Source organism: Emys orbicularis, chromosome 1 (genome assembly GCF_028017835.1).
Source record: "Emys orbicularis isolate rEmyOrb1 chromosome 1, rEmyOrb1.hap1, whole genome shotgun sequence".
Classification (NCBI taxonomy): Eukaryota; Metazoa; Chordata; order Testudines; family Emydidae; genus Emys; species Emys orbicularis.
The window spans coordinates 158,814,020-158,835,168 of record NC_088683.1 but is presented as its reverse complement, the minus strand read 5'-3'; the positions used below and the strand labels follow the sequence as shown (position 1 = coordinate 158,835,168).

Genomic DNA, 21,149 nt, shown 5'->3' with positions numbered 1-21,149 from the left:
TTTGGGGTGCGGGCTCTGGGTAGTGCTTACCTTAGGCGGTTCCCGGGAAGCGGCGACATGTCTCTCCGGCTCCTAGGCAGAGGGGCAGCCAGGGGACTCCATGCACTGCCCCCGCCCGCAGTTGTTGCCTCTGCAGCTCCCATTGGCCAGGATCCGTAGCCTAGGAGCCGGAGGGACATGTCGCCACTTCCCGGGAGCCGTACAGAACCAAGCACGGAACCTGCCTGCTCCGCTGGTGCTGCAGGCGTTCCAGTCAAAAATTGGATACCTGGCAACCCTACTCCAGAGGTGGCTACATTTCAGTCTGGATGAAGCAATCTCTGTATAGGCATAGCCTGCAAGTTTCTTTAAGAAGCTGGTGGGAGGAAGGTGCTTTTTAATTATTAAAAAATCCAGGTGGGAGTGGAAGACAGTGAAATAAAAACAGCTGGTTCTTATAGCAGTGATTTTAATATTGACAGAACCTCATTGGTGCCAAGGCATGAGTACAATCTGCACTCAGCACCCTCCAGGAAGCTCTACCACACTGCAAGCATCTCCAACAATAGTGCGACAGATTTCAGAAATCTTTATGACATCACCAAGACTTCAGCCAATAGCATGTTGGATTTCACAAGATTTCCTGTCATTGTCAAGGCTTCACCCAATAGTTAAGTTGCATTCAGAAATATTAGAACATCAACAAAGCTTCAGTCAATGGCACAGAGGCTTTGTGAAGCTTTGATGATGTCACCAAGAATTCAACCATTGCTATGGCAGTTTTGACATCACGATCCTTTAAGACATCACGATGCTTCAGCCAATGATGTGTGGGTGTTTGGATACCTATATGACATCACTGAGCCTTCAGCCAATAAGATAGTGGCATTCAGAGCCTCTACATCCCTGTTATCTCTTTGATCCAGTCCAGGTAGTTGATGACCTTGGTGTAGAAGCTGTAGCTCTTGTGACAGCCGAGGCCCCAGGAGATGATCCCGGTGGCTATCCAGCGCTCGCTCTCTGAATCCTTCACAGTGAAGACACTCCCACTGTCCCCCTGGCAGGTATCTTTCCCCCCACTGGGCGAGCCAGCACAGAACATGTTCTCAGAGAACACCACGGGCTTCCCATTGACCTCCTTTCCCTGCAGCCATTCCTTGCAGGATCTCTGGTCACCCACTGGCAGTGATACATACTTCAGCCGGTCTGCGAGAACGTTTTTCTCCACCCCAAAGCCGCTCACGTAGCCCCTGTAGCCGTTGGCATAGAAAGTGCTGTTACTAGCATCTGGGAGGCAGATGGGCAGCAGGTCGGGGCCCAGTGGCACTGGGTCCCACAGTTCGATCAGTGCAATGTCCCCATTGAAGTTGTTCTCATCATCAGGGTCGTAGTCGGGATGTACGGACACACTGCGGACGGGGTGGTTACCCAGCTCGTGGATCTTATTCACCTCTGTGTGGCCAAGGAACACATCGATCTTCTTAGCCACCTCAGCAAAGCTCATCCTCCCACCTGTCTCTGTCACTGAGCTGTCTTTCTTGGGGTAGATGGTGTGAGCAGCTGTCAGGATCCAGCGGTCACCCAGCAGCGCCCCACCCCCAAGCCCAAAGATGTGTGTCTTCGCCTGCCATGGGAAGCTTCCCGGAGGTGCTGTGCTGCCACCGATGATCCGCTGGATTCCAGTGACGGGTTTGTCGGGCTTCCCACACACTGTGGGAAGGGACAGGAACCGAAGAGGCTGTTACATGCTCTCTTCTCCTGCTCTCTCTCTCGTCTCCCCATACCTTTCAGTTCCCTGCTTCCCTGCTCTCCTGCTGCCTTTCCATCTGGATTTCTCCATCTCCTGCACTGCCACCTCCCTCACAGACAGTCCCACATTACTGTCAGCTCCACTTCTCCATCTCTCTCCCTCTCTCTGCTTGTCTCCCTTGGTTCGTGCTGACTCTGAAGGCATATTGCTGAGTGCTGAACACAGTGAGACATTCCCTACTTACCTGGTAAACACACGGGGATGTCCTCATGGCCGTCTTGGTCTGCCCAGGAGCCCTGAGCGGAGCAGTTGTATGTATCTTAGGGAAAAGAGAAGATAATGAAACCAAGGACTGCAGGGAGCGAGCATCAGGCACAGGGGGAACGGGGAGATATAGTCCCTCTTTCTAGGGCACTGGAACAAGCCCACCTGGCATGCTGTGCTCAGCTGTGGGACCCTCAATCCCAGAGGCATCACACATCAGACAGGAAGGGGGCGGTCCCTCTCTGTCCCATCTGGAAAGCCTCCAGCAGGGATGCTCTGCTCAGCTCTGGGCCCCTCAGTTCCAGAGAGAAAGTGACAAGTTTGAGGGAGCTCAGAGAAGAACCACAGAAACGCTCAGGGGGCTGGAGGGGATTGAGGGGTAATGAGATGCTCATTGGAAGTTATATTATTCAGTCACTAGATGACCTGAGTGCTGAACAGAGTTCAGGGTGTGATCTCAGGTCAATTTGAGCTGGTTTATCTGTATCTGTTGTGTACGGCTGGTTTAGCTAACACATCCCTCCTGTGTAAGAAGGACGGGGATTCCTTGATTCCACATATCATGACACTGAGTTCTGGGACAGATTCAAAGAGTTAAATCCACCTGGCATGGAACAGTCATGACTAGAGAGGGGGTGGGGGAAATGTGAGGATCTTTGCAAGTGTCTGAGGGGTTCAAGCCTCTGAAGAAGTTTTTTTGGGGAGATGGGGATGGGGGGAGGTGAGAATAGGTTGAGACTGAGCCAAGGCAAAGGAGCTCAAGAGTCTTCCCGCTGCCCTGTGAGCCTGGGGAGTCATCTCCCAAAGGGGGGCCAGAGCCCCATTCCAGAGCACAGGGAACTAGGAGCCATGGGGAATGGACAGGGGGATGCTTCTAGCCTAGGCCCAAGGGGCTGCGTGGGGAGATGGGATCTTGAGGGAGTGTAGCAGACACCGTCCCCAAGCAGACCCCCATCTGGCACAGCACGGCCCTGCAGTTACACTGCCCCCCCCCTTTGGGTCTTTCAATGGTTTACTCCCAGATCACAGTACTTAGACCAAGATTACCCCTTTACTGGCTTATTTATTAACTTTTGAACAGAGCACAGAACTCTTTAGCTCCTCACCCCCACCCCTCTCCTGGGAGCCTGTGTGCTAATTCAGAGACAGGCCCCCTCTCTTAAAAGGTCAGGAGTCCCACAGCCCCCTCCTGAGCCTGTGTAATAATTCAGGCAGGTTCACTCTCCTTGCATTCAAGAGTTCCACCACCTTCCTTCTGGGACTGTGCTAATTCAGGCCAGCGGTAGCCTTAAACCAGATTCTCCCAGCTGGCCCTTTTTCAATTCACTTCTTCCAGCCCCCATGAGGAAAGCTCAGCAGCCCCCCTGTTAGGAGAGAGAAGGCAGCAAATACGCTGCCCTTCTTCCCAAGGCTCATCCTAATCGGCTGGAACAGAAGGGAGCTTTGCCTCCACTCTACATTAGAAGGCTCCTGATCCCAGGCCCTTAAAGAGCTAGTAGTCTTGGTTTTCCCCAAACACTTAATTCCCCGGGACAGCTTCCTTTCTCCCATATCTGCCACTGCCATTCCCCAGGTCCTCGTGTTCCCCCAAACTCCTGCATTCTGAAAGAGCCAAGCCATGGAACAGAGGTTGACTGACGCCTAGACTCTCTACTGCCCTTAAAGGGGACGGACCACCCTTGTTACCAAGGCTTTCCCAGCTTAGATTGCTATGGCTCTTTCTGGGTCAGGACTCACACCGCTCCTGCTGTTGGTGACTATGCGGTAATAAGGCTCCTCACACCGGTAGGTGATCACTGACTGGTAGTAGTTGTTCGCGAACATAACTGAAGGCCCCGTTGGTGAGATTTTTGGGGTCACCACAGCTCACAACTACAAAAGAGAACAAGGAGAGGAGTCAAGGGGGAGCCACAGTGCTCACTGCAGCAATGAGGTTCGGAGTCTCATGCTGGACTCAGCTGGAGCCCATAATGCGAGGGACGGATGGGGACTGTCCAAGAGCACGCTGGAGGGGATGCAGGTCCAGTCCCCACTTGGCAGAGACTAGAGTTGCTTGGAAAATGGAGAAAAAGGCACACAAAAATTCAAAGTTGTTCAAAGCTGACCTAGTTTTTTAATTTAATGACACTTTATCAATATTTTTATCCAAAAGGGTTACATATTTCAATAATAATTCTGATTAAAGTCAGAAAAATATTGCAAAAAAAAAAAAAATGAGATCAGTAGGTTTTTTTGCATTAGGTTTTTTTTGGGGGGGGGAGGGAGGGAAAGGCTATTTTTGTACTAAACAAGTTTTTATTTTAAAAATGTTGCCCAGCCCCAGTGGAAAGCATGGTAGCCATTTGACACCCCCCTGAGTGCAATGATTTTGAGGAGGGGTGGACTCAGTCTAGGTCCCAGTAGGACCTATGCGTAAGGACCACAATGCCTAAGATACTGTCAGAACTGGCATTTTTGAGTCCCCTTGCTGACAATAGAAAGGCCAAGGACTACGTGGGTTATGGAGGATGTACTCCCCACTCACCCCTTCGGGTCGGGGACCAGTTGGGGGGAGGATAATCCATGTGTGGGGGTTACTGACTCACTTTCACAGCGGGGCATGGGTCGGTGCCAAGTCCCATCATCCTGGCAGACAGCACTGAAAGATGCCAACTTCTGGTCACCCTGCAGGAAAAAGAAGAGAAGAGCTGAGGACCACATGTAACCTCAGGTCCCTGCCCCCAACCCCAAATCATGGGGAGGGAGTCTCGCGTCTGCCTTCTCACTGCTGCCCAACTCTGCTCCTGATGTCCATTTCAGTGCCCTGCTGTGACCCCTGAACCTTTCCTCTTTACCCAACCTCCTACCCCTCCATCATGCATTGGCCTTGGATACCCCAATTTTGGCAGGCTTATGCTGCAGCCTCTTTATCCCAGCCAGAAAAACCTGCAGTCACCAAAACGGTAAGCTCTGATTCTACCCCAGAGACATCCACTCCTGGGGATGGGGCAGGAGAGAAGGGCAGGGAAGTCCTCTACCTTTCATCAGATCCCTGAGCAGAGTGCTAGGGCCTCTGGGGGGGCCCTCCAGGGAGTGAGTCCTGCTTCCCAAACATTCTGGAGAGCGATGACAATGTTCTTTCTTAATCTCCTGACACCACCCGTTCCTGTGAAAAGGCAGGGAGCAAGGAGGGGGGAGGAGATTGGAAGGAGGAAAAGAGGGAGAAGAGACTGGAAAGGAGACTTCGGCAGAAGAGAAGAAAGGAGGAGTGGAGAAGAGAGCAGAAGGGTGGGGAGAAGGAGGGCTTCACCTCCATCAGTTCATACCCAGTCTGGCAGCTGACGATGAAGTAGTCACGAAATTGGTACAGGGGCTGCAGGTCTTTGATGAGGGTGAACTGGTCCCTTGGCACAGGCTGTGGGCACCGGATTCCTGTTGGGGAACACGCAAGGCTTTAGCAAGCAGCATGCTCAGGCCTGGAGTAGCTCTAGGAAGGGAGCCACTTACTCTCTGAGCTGTAGTGGATCTTCCACCCGTGATTGAGCCCTGACTCATCTGTGAAGAACAGCACATCCACCGCGTTGCTGCTGGTTTCGATGCTGCCAGGAGACACCTTGCCACAGAACTCACCAATCTCTCTCCCGTGTGCCTGGATCTGGAGAGGAAGAGATGATTCACCAGAGCCAGAATCATACCAACAGGTCTCTCCACACCAGTACCCGCTCCTCCCCTGCATCAGGCCAGACCAAGGGGCCCATTTGCCCCAATGCCCCCCAGTGGGCCTGGGACCCATCAACTTTGGGGTCCCCACTGCCAGATCAGACTAATGGGCCAGTCCCTGCTTCTCCCAGCTTGGGGTCAGACCTATGGGTCCATCTAATCCTAAATACAGGGAAGTGGAGAAGGATGAGGGATGAGGAGGTAACACGGAACAAAGGAGGACGTTTTCTGGTTAGAATACAGGAACCACCCCCAGCACTGAGGGGTCTTGGAGGGGCCCAGAGCCCCATTGCTCAGGATGCGGGGGACTAGGCACCCCGGAGGATGGACTGGGGAAAACAACTTTGCTCTGGACCCTGGGCATTCCCCCTTTTCTAATCTCTGCTTCCTCCTGCCAGCGGTGGGACGCAGGTTTGGGCTGGTTTCCAGTACCTTGAGCTGGTCATAGGGATAGTGGACCTGATGGTGATCCTCGATATCGAAGGGTTCCAGGAACTTGAGGGTGATGGCCAGCCCCCTGTCCAGGCGGATGTTATAGTTGCACTGCAGCTCCGCAGGGTAGGGCAGGGGGTACTCTGGGCTGGACAGATACCCAGAGGTCTCTGTGAACAGCTCACTGCTGCACTCCCCTGGGGGAGGGAAGAGAGCAGCAGTTACAGTGGGTAACTGTCCTACCAGTTGCTTCCTAGGTCATTCCTCCCTCCCCTTCCCCTCTGGGCGGCTCCCACCTTTGGGCCCTATTCCCCTGCGTCAATCTCTGCACCTTTCACTCACCTCGGCAGGAGTGGTGGTCGCTCTGCAGCTGGTAACCGGGGCGGCAGGAACAGATGTAGCCACCCACACAGTTGTGGCAGAAGTGCTGCCACAGAGGCCCCACGTCTTCCTTAAGTAGGGTGACCAGATGTCCCGATTTTATAGGGACAGTCCAGATATTTGGGGCTTTGTCTTATATAGACACCTATTACCCCCCACACTCTTCCCAATTTTTCACACTTGCAGTCTCGTCACCCTATCCTCAAGGGCGTTGCCATGGGCACACTCATCCAGATCTGAGGGGAGAGGGGGTGCTGGGCAAAGAGAAGAAAGAGTTAAACCTGACTGAAAGCTCTGTACTGGCGGTGCGGCGGTGCTGGGGGTCTGGCTACTGTCCTGTGGTCTCTGCCTGTTGGGGATGGGGCCCAGGGCTCCTCTGCATTCTCCTGGTAAGGAGCAGCCCTGTGCCCCCCTCCTGCATGGTGTGGAGCTCTCATACTCACCCACGGCTTGGTAATAGGCCAGGAAGCCCTTGTAGGGGATAAGGGTGCCGTTCTCTTCGTTGGAGAAGTCCGAGTGGAACATCAGCCTCATCCAGTTCCCTTTGGACACAAACTCCCTGACTCCCGGGTGGTTGCCTGTGGCTGAGCCTAGCTGGCCACAGTACTGACCCAGGTCTTTCTTATCTGCTGTGATCTGTCAAGGAGAAAGGGGGAGGGGAAATCATGAGAATTCGTGAAGTTCAACCTGCTCCATGTATCTCCATTACCTGGTCTATGCATCTCTAACTCCCTCCCTCTCCTCTGTGCCTGTTGGATAGCAAGGAAAGCCTGCTTGCTGTTGAAAAATGATTGTGCCCTGAGGTCACCAGCTTCCCCTCCCCAGCCCTACCCCAGGTCTCTGCTGCACGCACCTTGACGTAGTCAGAGAGGCAGGACTCAGATGGCTGCAGGTCGAAATGCCAGAAGTCCAACTTCACCACAAAGCCCTTTGGGACTGTGATGTCCCAGGTGCTGATGTTGTTGTTGGGGTATGGCTTGGGGTAATTGGGGGATGTGATCTCCCCAAAAAGCTTCCTTGGGGTTGGGCTGGAACTGACCACTCCAAAGAGGAGAGACCCCCACAGGAGGAGCAGGGGGAGCCTGTGAATACAATGTACATGGAGCATGAGTTACAGACCAGCCATAGATCTGGGCCATATACAACCAGTGGAAACTTCATGGGAGGTTCATGCCCAGTCCAACGGACCCCTGGGTACTGACCAGGTGTTATAGAGCCAATGGATACATAGGAGACATTGAAGAGACCCAAGATCCAATCAGGTACCAGCTGGGCATCAGGCACTAGCCAAGGATATGATTCCCAGGAAGCCATTTCAAGGGAGACTAGGCATGAACCCTGTGGGCACTGGCTCTTTGTTACACACCAGCCGTGGATCCGGGTCTCTTGGAACCAGGGAGAGGAACAAGTAAGCAGTGTTTTCCCCAGGAATTGAAATTAGGGGGGGGTGTTTGAATTTACAGGGGTGGTGGTGGTCAGGGCCGATGTTTCATGACCATTTTGTTAGATTTAACTCATGTTTTAAAATCATCACACAAATTAAAGTTGGCTACTCAAGCCTTCTATGAAGCACAACATCTACATCCTTCTTGGTTTCTTGTTATAATTTTGCACAACTCTGTTAATGAACTTCTTGAATGCAATGAATTCATCTTTGGTGACTTCTCATGTGTCCGGTACTTCCATTCCTTCAATTGATATGCTCATTAGTTCATTCACATGATCGGACAGAAGGCGACCTCTTTCAGAACACAAAATTATATTCAATGATGAAAAAGAACGCTCAACTGTATCTGTTCTGACTGGGAGTAGCAAGAGATGAATTCCTACTTCTTTCATCCCAGGAAACATAGCACAAAGATCAGGTCAAGCCACTAGTGATGATAAAAAAGAAGTTGAAGTCAAATCTTCATTCATTCGTTGTATGATATTCCACTCTGTATTCAAATTCTCTATTCTGTCCTGAGCACATGGCAGCCCCATTGCTGCTAGTGCCTCACTCCACTCAACTGTCTGTTTTATAGGACAGGGATCTGTAAAACGACATAGAGGTTGAGTAGTATCTAGAAGTCGCTGTTGTAGATTTTTAAGAATCAAGTCTGTGTACTTTTTCAGTTGTCTTAACAAACACTTCTTGTCTTCTTCGCGTAAGGATTCAATATAAATGCCTTCATTAGTCAACTTCTGGACTGAAGTCTTTGCTTCTTCCAGTACTTTTTCAATGGATAGCTCTCTGATTGATCCAAATGTAGCTTCTATTGCTGGACAAAGATCTACTACTGTTGTAGCAGATGCCTGGATGGCATTGTTTAACGACCCAAGTAGTTTCAACAGTAGACTTACAAGAGAGAGAATGGCAATAGTCTTCTCTGAACATAGTAGCAAAAACAACAAGGAGTCTGGTGGCACCTTAAAGACTAACAGATATATGTGGGCATAAGCTTTTGTGGGTAAAAACCTCACTTCTTCAGATGTATAGTAGCAAAAGTAATCCACCAGCCTCACTACTTAGATCCATCCCATCTTGGTAGATACTTTCCAAAGCCAGTAATAACGGCTGGAGTAATTTTAAGACAATAGCCAAGGATCGCTCATGAGAAAGCCAGCGGGTTTTCCCAGGTTGGACTAATTTGAACTTCAGTCCCAGTGTATCTTCTATATTTTCCAAGATATTCAGTCTTTTTGGACTCTTGCTGAAAAAAGCATATAATAAAGACATTAAATTTATAGCTTTTAAAATGTCTTTTGAAGAGTCTGCAGCTCGTACTAGTGCTAGTTGGAGTAGATGGCCTCTGCAGTGTGTATAGGAGAGATTAGGGTTATTCTTTTCTCTGAGCAAAGCTTGTACTCCACCATGTCTTCCAGAGAAGTTTGCAGCTCCATCAAATGCACAAGCAGCCATCTGTTTGGGGTCCAATTGACAAGCATTTAACTCTTCTAAGATGTGGGTTGTCACAGATGCAGCCGATGTATCTTCTAACTTGAACATTTAGATTGCATCTACTGGCCTACCATTGACATCAAGATAACATACACAATGACTTAATACTTGATGCCCATTTGCATCGGTGCATTCATCAGCCATGTATGCAAATTTTTTGAATGTGATGAGAGAGTTCTTCACTTTTTCAACTGTTGAGTCTTTCATTGTTGCAATGCATGCTTCTAGCCAGTCAGTTGAGTTTCTTGCAGAAAGATAGTGAGCATTTGCTGGTCTTGTTCGGAACCAGTGTTCAACTTCAGGATGAACAAGTGACAATGCACTTAACATTGGCCTCCAGTTTGTACTGTGTGGTATCTTTTGCTTAAATAGAAAGTATGATGCCACAGCCATGTTTGTTTGCATGAACTGTGTTGTGTCTCCAGCATTCTTAACAAGCTCATTAAATACTTCTAAAATTGGCTTTGAAAGTGGGCTTATAAGGCTTTCAGCATGTTGATGCTCTCCAAAGGCGTGGTGTTTTGCAGCCTTTTCATGTAGTTTGTTAGCATTGGCTTTGCTGATTGGTCTGACAAACCAAGCTCCTCCACTTTTACCAATTATAGCATTGGAAAGCTTCCCTTCTTCGTAAGCTTTTTTACAAGAGGTGCACCAGAAGCTATCTTTTGTAACTTCAATACATGGGAACACTTTGACCGACAAACATCGGGAACTGCCTTTAGGTTTTGGAGACACTGTTTCTTCAGTAGGTAGCTGTATTTGTGCTTCAGGCTGGTAGGATGTAGATACACCACTTGAACCTTCAGATGACATGTTGATATATTCTTGGTTCTTGATGTGTTCTTCACGTTGGTTGTTTTTTGAGGCCTTTGAGTGGAAAAATTGTTGCATTGTTTTTTGTCTTTTCATTTTCACTTTGACCTGCAACATACATAAGAGATATGAATAAATTAAATGTTTTGTTAGAATAATGCAAATTTAACATAAGGATAATGCAAATTACACCAAAACACATAACAGTTCTAGATTTCTAAAACAAATATAATTTTTTATTTATTTATTTAATTTAAATTGACTTTTGAAAAGTAAGTCATCATGGGATAAGAGGAAAGTCCTCTCATGGATCAGTAACTGGTTAAAAGATGGGAAACAAAGGGTAGGAATAAATTATCAGTTTTCAGAATGGAGAGAGATAAATAGTGGTATCCCTGAGGGGTCGGTACTGGGACCATTACTGTTCAACATATTCATAAATGATCTGGAAAAATGGGTAAACAGTGAGGTGGCAAAATTTGCAGATGATACAAAACTATTCAAGATAGTTAAGTCCAAAGCAGACTGTGAAGAGTTACAAAGGGATCTCACAAAACTGGGTGACTGAGCAACAAAATGGCAGATGACATTCAATGTTGATAAATGCAAAGTAATGCACACTGGAAAACATAATCTCAACTATACATACAAAATGATGGGGTCTAAATTAGCTGTTAACACTCAAGAAAGAGATCTTGGAGTCATTGTGGATGGTCCTCTGAAAATATCCACTCAATGTGCAGTGGCAGTCAAAAAAGCAAACAGAATGTTGGGAATCATTAAGAAAGGGATAAATAATAAGACAGAAAATATCATATTGCTTCTATGTAAATCCATGGTACGTGCAGACCTTGAATACTGTGTGCAGATCTGGTCACCCCATCCCAAAAAAGATATATTGGAATTGGAAAAGGTACAGAGATGGGCAACTAAAATGATTAGGGGTATGAAACAGGAGGAGAGATTAAAATAACTGGGAATTTTCAGCTTAGAAAAGAGATGACTAAGGAGAGATATGATAGAGGTCTATAAAATCTTGACTGGTGTGAAGAAAGTGAGTAAGGAAATGTTATTTAATCCTTCACATAACACAAGAACTAGCAGTCACTCAATGAAATTAATAGGCAGCAGGTTTAAAAAGAACAAAAGGAAGTACTTCTTCACACAACATAAAGTCAGCCCATGGAACTCTTTGCCAGAGGTTGCTAGTTTTGGTCTCCCTGTGAAGACCAAAACTATAACAGGATTAAAAAAAGAACTAGATAAATTCCTGGAGAATAGGTCCATCAGTGGCTATTAGCCAGGATGGGGAGGGCTGCAACACCATGTTCTGAGTGTCCCTAGCCTGTTTACCAGAAGCTGGGAATGGGCAACAGGGAATGGATCACTTGATGATTACCTGTTCTGTTCATTCCCTCTGAAGCACCTGGCCTTGACCACTGTCGGAAGACAGGATACTGGGCTATATGGACCATTGGTCTGACCCAGTATGACCATTCTTATGTAAAAATTAATTATAATAATAAAAATGTTTAGTACAGAAACTCCCCAACATAATGACCTCTCAAGTTAGCAACAATGTGAGATAACAACCTTGGCAAATAATGCATTTTAAAAATCTTGGCCTACTAGAAAACATATTTATATAAGTTTCCATTCCCAGTTACAAATCTAGCATTCTGGCGCAAAGTCACTAAAATATAGTCCAACAAACAAATGTTTATTTAACGTGCCCCTCACTTTTCCCTCCACCGCACCCCACTCACCGGTGTTGTCCTTGGTCAGTGGAGACTCAGAGTTCAGAGGTGCTTTCACATGAGTTCACCTCCTAGGTGGGGGGCAAGAAGGCACCTTGCTCGTTCCTCCAGCTGCTCACTGTTCGCTCTGGCCACTGTTGTTCATTGTGCCGCCATTCACTCCATCGTTCTGTTGCCAATGGCCCTGTGCCGTCACCTTCTGCTGCCACCTGCCACTGTGACCTCTGCGCGTTGGTCTCTTGAGGTTCCACCAGCTCTCAGTGATTTCAGCTGCACTCTCAGTGGGGGAACCTCGCTGCTAGTGCGGGCTGGGCTGTCTCTTCCACAGAAAGACTGTCCCACAGCAGATCTAAGCACTTAGACCTGATTATCAGTGATTTCAGCTGTAGTCAGGGGCGGCTTTATGTATTTTGCCGCCCCAGGCATGGCAGTGAGGCAGCCTTCGGACTTCCCGCAGGCATGACGCCGAATCCATGTTACCAGAGCGGACCTCCCACAGGCATGCCGCCAAAGGCTGCCTCACTGCCGCCCTCACGGCGACCGGCAGGCTGCCCCCCGCGGCTTGCCACCCCAGGCACGCTCTTGGTGCGCTGGTGCCTGGAGCCACCCCTGGCTGTAGTGGTCACTTAACAAAACAAAAGACTATCTATGGAGCCTAATCAGCTCTGTCTTTAAACAGGGTAGAGGGGCAGGTCAATGCCCTCAATCAGCACAGGCTAAGTACAGTTCTACTGCCCTTTACTCATACAATAAGAATAACAACATTTCGTTACCACCACCACCACCCCATTCGAGTGATTTGTAACCCAACCTCAGCCAAAATCTATCACTTGGGCAACACAGCTCTGTTTTCTGGATACCGAGGTAGATTAGGTGTGAATGTAAATACAATCTGGTCCTGAAGCCTTTCCCCCCCAACCCCCAGCTCATCACTAGCTGTCAGAGAGAGCTCATTTAGACTTTGCTTACAACTCATAATTTGGCCAACATCACCAAAATGAATGCACTGACATCATCATAAAAATAACAGCTGTATAAGGAAGCTAGTCTATGTTCATACTTTTCAAATCTATTATACTTTTTCAGATACACGTATTTTATCATACACTTTATATGCTTTTAAAGTGTGTATTAATGTTTCAATTTCAATTCAAATTTCCAATCACTAAATTGGCAACACTGCATGTAACTAGTTCACAAAACTGGGGGGGGGTTGTTGGGGAAATTCGGGAGGGAGGGAATCCCTGACAGTAAAAGATCCAGCCTTATAGGCTCTGAAGGTTTCCCTCCACCTGGCTTTGGGCCACCTGATGCAGCTTGTGTTTGTTGTCAGCTTGGGAGCTTGCCCAGCTCAGCAGTTCAGGGTCCAAAGGTCGTCAGCATGGTGGGGAGTGATCCTCAGCCATGCCTGGGTCCCTCTCCTGTGCCCCCTCCCCCCCCCGTTGAGGGAAGGGGGGCCTGTGCAAGGTCTAGCTATTAACCTCTCCACAGAGCGTGGTATGGAAATCTGGGCAGGTTAGTTGCCCCCTCCCATCCTGGTCCCAATCTGGGGGTTACTTGGGTAGTGGGGCCATTACCCTCCTCCAAAATACACTCATTCCCCTTCCCTGGAAGGAGATCAGCCGGGGGGATTCAAACGTTGCACCACTTTTAATAGGAGGATTAACGGCAGGGCCGGCTCCAGGCACCAGCAAAGGAAGCAGGTGCTTGGGGCGGCCAATGGAAAGGGATGGCACGTCCGGGTCTTCGGCAGCAATTCGGCAGCGGGTCCCTCCGTCCCTCTCTTCCTCTTTCAGCTGCCGCCGAAGTGCAGCCGAAGAGGAAGAGAGGGAGCAAAGGACCCGCCGCTGAATTGCTGCAGAAGAATGAAGCGGCACGATTGAGCTGCCGCCGATTGGCTTTATCTTTTTTTTTTTTTCACTTCGCTGCTTGGGGCAGCAAAAAAGCTGGAGCCGGCCCAGATTAAGGGGTAATAGTGGGACATGGATTTAACGCCGTCCACCTCTCATCCTTCCCCAAGGAGTTGAACCCTTCAGTCCTCTCCCCCATAAAGATGCCACCACCTCCCTCCCCAGGCCAGTTTGGCAGCACTCACATGTTCTTAGTCTTGTCTGATGTGTGTATGTCTCTCTCTCTCTCCCTCCAAGCGCTCTAACCAGGGCTTGCGAGTTGTAACCAAATACAAACTCTTAACCCTGACAGATCTAATTCAGCGAGGTGGGGGAAGACCGAGAGGAGACGGAGGGAAGAGAGACAGTTAGGTTACAAAGCGATTGGCATCGTGAATGGGTTTCATTAGCCCACATTCTGCTGCCCTCTGCTGGCTCTTTGCTCCAACTGTGACCATGAACTTTTTTTTTTTAAAGCAAGATCCAACAGAATTGTACACATTTGTGTGTGTGTGTGTGTGTGTGTGTATAGCTAAGGTTGCTCAAGAGACACTTAACTGGAAATTTCCCTATATTAAAGTGCAATTTTGGGGGAGTTTTGTTTTTAAAGGTGTCATAAAAAGGATAAAGAAATAGGATTTGTGTTCTCGATACCCTTATTTTTGGGGGCATTTTTCTGATGTGGGAAGGCTTGAAACTTTATTCTTAAAAAATTAAAAAACTTCTCCTTTTTACCTTAGAAATATCAAGAATGCCAGGTCTTTGCCTTACTGTTTTGCTGAAGAACTCCTCAGAGGTGTGAATCAGCAGCTTCCTTGATGAGGAAACAGGAGTGTTAAATCTTTAACAAAGAGAAGTTTTCTGTCAGCTGTTTCTTCCGCATTTGTGTTAAATAGGTGTTAATAATAACAAACAAAGCCCAGAGAGTTTAAAACACTACAAATACAAATACCTTCCTCTCTCCCAATTAGTCAGGCCGCTCTGGTTGTTCTGCAGTTGTCTATAGAGTCTTCCAAGGGAAACAGGATGTACAAGAACTGAATTATGAATGTGAAACCAAACAGCAAAAACAAACAACTTTTCAGGCTTTCTTCAGACAGTAGCGACGGAGGCTCAAGCCCAATATTATTGTTCCTCCGCACATGAGCTTTCAGTTTAGATTTTCCTGGCTTTCTAATGTTGGGGTCTCTAAAATGACAATGACATCTTACAGGTTTTTCTTTAAAGACACTGATACTTCTTAAGCTTAACATTAGTTTTCTGGGAATCATAGTAAAGAGTCCAAGTCTATGAAAAGAGTCACAACAATGAAATAATGTAAGTGTCCAAGGGTGAAGGAAACATTTCAAGATGTTTATACATGTGTATTTAAGGCTGTAGAGAAACTGTACATTATATATATTGTTATATTGTCTGAAAAAGAACATGTGACCATGTAATTAATGACTCTCATAATAATGTACATACACGGGACCAGAGTTAAGGTTAAATGGGCAATCTTCACTCCGGCATTTCCTGACTTTTGAGTGCTTCGCTGTGCATGATGCACATTCTCAGGCAGCCCCAATCAAGGCCCTGGAGGGAAGCTCGCTGGCACAGGATACCATCAGGAATGAAGCTCACAATCAATGGGCACAATCTGTACAGAAGTTTTCAGCCACAGGACACTGTTAGGAGAGAAACTTATAGCAACAGGGCATCAGTAGGAGGGAAGCTCACAGCCACACGGCACCAATGGGGCGCAGTTTAGGGTTATCACTATAGAGCATCAAAGTTTGCAGCTACAGGGCACTGTTTGCAGGGAAGTTTGCTGCCACTAGACATGACTGACAAGGAACCTTGTTCCCCCAGGGCACCGCTGGGAGGGAGAGTGATAATACCCATGGGAATGGCACCTATAGGACACTGTGTGCAGCCGCTCATAACATCAGCTCGTAACATAACATCTGGGTCTCCCACACTCTTACAAAGGAACGTAACTATGTGAAATGCAACTGTGTGGGAAACTGCTGCCAATTGTGTGTGTGGGAGGAGCCTAAGACTGGAATAGCGGGGGGAGGAGGGGAGTATGTGTGCTACAAGTCAGGACTGGGGTTTACATGTGCATAAAGAAGGCAGAAATGTTTCAATACCAGGCCAGATGCCTCTCTTTTGTGGCCTCAGCATGCCATGGGTGTGAGAATCTATTTGCATGTCGCTGTCATGCCATATCACTTCCATGAGAGTAGCTGTCTTTACAGTTACAGGTTTCAGAGTGGTAGCCATGTTAGTCTGTATCAGCAAAAACAACGAGGAGTACTTGTGGCACCTTAGAGACTAACAAATTTATTTGGGGATAAGCTTTCGTGGGCTACAGCCCACTTCATCAGAGGCATGGAGTGGAAAATACAGTAGACAGGTATATATACACAGTACATGAAAAGATGGGAGTTGCCTTACCAAATGGGGAGTCAGTGCTAACAAGACAATTCAATTAAAGTGGAAGTGGGCTATTCTCAACAGTAGAATACTAAGGGAGGAAAAATCACATTTATAGTGGTAATGAGGCCAATGTAATCAGGGTGGCCCATTACAAACAGTTGACAAGAAGGTGTGAGTAACAGTAGGGGGAAATTAGTATGGGGAAATTCGTTTTTGTAGTGACTCATCCACTCCCAGTCTTTATTCAGGCCTAATTTGATGGTGTCCAGTTTCCAAATTAATTCCAGCTCTGCAGTTTCTCATTGGAGTCTGTTTTTGAAGATTTTTGTTGAAGAATTGCCACTTTTATGTCTGTTATTGAGGATCCAGGGAGACTGAAGTGTTCTTCTACGGGTTTTTGAATGTTATAATTCCTGATGTCAGATTTGTGTCCATTTATTCTTTTGCGTAGACACTGTCCAGTTTGACCAATGTACATGGCAGACAGCCCCCCAACCTGAAGCAAATACTCACCAGCAACTACACACCACACAACAAAAACACTAAACCAGGAACCTATCCCTGCAACAAACCCCATTGCCAACTCTGTCCGCATATCTATTCCAGGGACACCATCATAGGACCTAATCACATCAGCCACACCATCAGGGGTTCGTTCACCTGCACATCTAACAATGTGATATATGCCATCATGTGCCAGAAATGCCCCTCTGCCATATACATTGGCCAAACTGGACAGTCTCTACGCAAAAGAATAAATGGATACAAATCTGACATCAGGAATTATAACATTCAAAAACCAGTAGGAGAACACTTCAATCTCTCTGGAATATTTGCAAGGGAGAACCCTTCGGTGCTCTATAACAGACACTCACCCTTGTCACAGATACATTGGATCTAGGCTGGGGAGCTCACTTAGGTTCCTAACGGGCACAAGGTCTTTGCTCTATTCAAGATCTAACGCTCCATATAAATGTAAGAGAGCGTCGGGCCATTCATTTGGCTTGCATGGTGTTCCTTCCACATATCAAGGGGCAAAATGTGATGGTGCTTATAGACAACACAGCAGCCATCTCAGGGGCTCAGAATGCTTTAGTAGATCACTTAATCACTTATTCAGGTCATTCACAAGTCACCACAAGTGATCTCTTCATCCAGATGTGACCACATCCATTTTCCAGCTGTGGGGAACTCCCCAAGTGAACCTGTTTGCAAAACGAGCAGGCCACAGCCCGGGTTCATTGACAGATGCCTTCCTGCCACCCTGGTCAAAGACCCTTCTGTATGCTTTCCCTCCAACTCCACTCCTGCCCAAGGTCTTGTCCAAAGTCAAACAAGATTGCGCTCACCTTATACTAATAGCACCAGCATGACCCCATCAACATTGGCTCTCGACTTTATTAGCTCGATTGGTCAGACCTCCACTGTCATTCCCATGGGTCGTGTATGTGATCTCCCAGAACTATGGCTGCCTCCTTCATCCCAATATGCAGGCCCTCCACCTGACAGCCTGGATGCTTTCTGGCCAACATCCTTGGAAGGAGGTTGTTCTAAAGAAGTTCAGGAAGTTCTAAGCCTTCAGCTAAGACTATTTACCTTGCTAAATGGACAAGTGTGATGGGGCATCTGCCCCACACTGGCCTGTAAGGGGTTAATGGAGTCCGTGGGAAAGCAGCCAATAGGAGAGGGGATGTGAGGAGCAGCCCATTAGGGCCGGGCTGGCCTATATAAGAAGAGCTGCAGGGCAGAGCAAGTTCAGTTGCTCCCTGGAGCTTGAGGAGGGAGAACTGGCTGCCTTGCAGGAGGAAGAAAGCTAGCAGCCTGGACAGATCAGTCCTGGGCAGGATCTGAGAGTGAGCTCCTGGCTGCATGCTAAGACTGGCAAGCTGAGGCCCTGAGATAAGGGTGAAGAAGGTGCTAGGCCCACGGGGAAGTGGCCCAGGGAAAGATACTGAGAGATTAGGGGGAACACAGCACGGGGCTGCCATCTACAGGGTTCCTGGACCAGGACCTGGAGCAGTGGGTGGGCGCAGGTCGTCCCCCCCCACTTGCCACTGAAGAAGTGGCTGAACTGTTGCACTGTCATACTGCCCCCCAGAAAGGGGGAGCACAGAGTGTGGCAGGGCTGTGTAATGAAGGGGACGCTGCAGTTCTTGGAGTGATACATGTCCAGGAGCAGAAGGGATAGCAGCAGAGACACCACCTCCAATAGAAAAATGAAAAACAGCCAGTTGACAACCAGTCACCTTGATACGGGAGCAGTTGAGGGCATGCAGATAAACAGACAGGTCACTAATGGTTGGCTGCAAAGCTGTGTGGGATAGCAGTTGGAGGACTGCCAAAGCTGTGCGCAGCAGCTTTGCATGAACACAAACAATAGACTGAACTAACTCACGTCTCATCAAACATAGTTCACTTTGAAACAGGATTCCAGAGTTCATGATAAATATGGAGTTAGTGTACTATAATAAATTGTATCATGTCTATGCAAGCGTTAGCATAGTTACTAGTCCAGTCGACTTAGTCTAGTTTAAACCCCTGTGTAGACAAACTCTTGGTTTGTTTGAGTGTCTTAAAATCTGTCTCTTGATCATGTTTTGCAAAACGTGACGTTATGCAAAAGAATAAAACAGATGGGTGCTTAGTGGGACTTTGAAAATTCCCAGGGAGTTAGGTGCCTCAGCACTTGTGAAAATCCCACTAAATGTCTATCTGTATCTTTAGGTGCCTGAATGCCTTTACAAAGCTGGCCTCGACTCACTTTTGAAAAATTTACCCTAAATCTTCAACTCGGGCCCGTATCCAGATTATTTTGTGTTGAATTTTAAGTACCAGTGCCCAGTGTACTATTTCCTCCAATTACTGAGAGCTTGTTGAATTAATATATAAGTATCAGTTTTACTGAACACATCCACTCTGGACCTTTAGCCAGCATTAACTAAAATTTCCACTGGGGATCACCTAAAACCTTGGATTCTTCTAGGTCTGGTCTCTGTGTTAGTTGTCCCAAAGTCCTAGTCAGGATCACAAAGAGGATTTTTCCAGGACAATATAACAGAGGCAGAGCTTTTATTATGCTCTCACATGATGCTATTTACACATCACAACAGTGGTGTTCCTTTCTGTTCTGTTTTTCTTCCACTCACCTATGACATCTGTCTCAAACCATCTCTATAGTAGAAACACAGAATTGAAGGACTGCAGGGCAAAGTCAAAGCAGTTCAAGATAATTAGACTTCTTGTAATGTTTTTGAAAAACTTTCATGTTTTGTTGATGTTACTAGGATATTTTGATGGCTTTATTAGAGATAGACCCAAACTGCAAATATATACATCAAAATTTCTAAGACCCCATTGTTGGGTCACTATTGTTCACTATTGGGTTTTACTTTGGGCCCATTTCTAGCCTCACGTTACATATTATACAGTTGATCTGTTGTAATGACTGACAAGAAGGATACATTTCTGGAGCTCCCATTAATATGTTATATTTAATATTTAGTGATAGTGTTTCCACCCTGCCCTCTGTTCTGCCAAGAACTTCAAGATCTTGACTTCAGGATTCGCTTTTCCCTCTATATGGTTAACTCCAGAAAGTTCACGTATGCAGGGGGGAAATCTTTTAGTCAAACTCTGCTGTATGGATCAGAGAACACCGAATTTTGCTTGGAACTTGTGTGAAGCTCTCAGAGCCACAGAAATAACCTTCTTCAGAACTCCAAACTTTCCAGCGTGGTGGCCAGAGGGGTGAGAATGCTTATTGTCTCTGTGTGGTGGAACATGATGTGACTGAGATTCGTGCAGCTTCTGAAATGGATGTTTCACAGTATGTTCTGTGTCATTGTATCTATAGTGTTACTAGAAACAAAAATATTTTGTATTGACTATAACTAATTCAAATAAAATATAAGGTTTAAGTAAATATCAGAGTCCATCTAGATCCCTGACAGATCAATAGTAAAAATTAGCTCTTTGTAACTACATGAGTGAAAACTAACTAGATGAGTGAAAAGTGATGGGATGCCGATGTTGGGGGGCAGGGTTGTGTCTGTCTAAATGGGGGGGGTGGGGGTTACAGTATGTTTTGAGGCATGGGGGGGTTAAGAATGAGTAAATTTAACATGGTTTGAAAGCATCAAGAAGAACCAGACCACTCTCTCCCTGTGAAGGATGTCATACTGCAGAGAGGCCACATGGGCAAAGGCAAGTACAAAAGGGATTGATGGGGAAACTAATAAGGCTGGCGAGAAGTTAGGGATTGTGGCTGCACAGTAGTTCCCCCAAGTAGTTGATGCATGCTGTCGCCAGAGCTCTTCCTCCGTGAGCACTCCAGTTGATAGTTTAACTCTTCAGAGACCATATGACAATTCAAGCAATGAACACAAGCCTTACAAAGGAACTTAAACACACACCCACTTTAATCTCAGAGAGCACACAAGAGTATTAAAGATCTACGGAAAAGCAACAAATACCTGAGTGAAATTCTCTCCACTCTGATTTTGGTCAGTGTTCTTCAGGGAGGCCAGGCCAGGCCCACTCTTCCTGCTGGGTCTTCCAGCTCTGGTAATGCTCTGGCTCTCCTTGCAAGTGACTATGTCATATTTAAAAGCAGCTTTTGACACCCTTTCCTCCTCTTCTTACAGTGGGATTTTCCACACTTCAGAACCTCAAGTGGGATTGCTGGCAGAGGGTCATTAAGAGTAAATGGCTCTGCTGGCAGCTCCCATGGTCCCACCAGGATAGGCCTACTCAATGTTGATGACTCTTTGCTGGCCCTATTTCAGTTTCCCAGAAACTGCTTTTGCTTCTGCCATAAAAAGGAA

General features: G+C 47.2%; 1 protein-coding gene across 1 annotated transcript; it reads right to left on the bottom strand.

The window, feature by feature from the left end:
• Positions 1 to 877: 877 nt before the first annotated feature.
• On the bottom strand, positions 878 to 12,161 carry LOC135890486 (complement C1r subcomponent-like). Its single transcript, XM_065417942.1, is given in 13 exon segments — positions 878 to 1,689; positions 1,974 to 2,048; positions 3,733 to 3,812; positions 3,814 to 3,865; positions 4,579 to 4,657; positions 5,283 to 5,404; positions 5,480 to 5,627; positions 6,125 to 6,321; positions 6,467 to 6,575; positions 6,701 to 6,741; positions 6,949 to 7,141; positions 7,359 to 7,587; positions 12,136 to 12,161. Coding segments are annotated over 13 exon segments (2,163 nt in total).
• Positions 12,162 to 21,149: the final 8,988 nt, after the last annotated feature.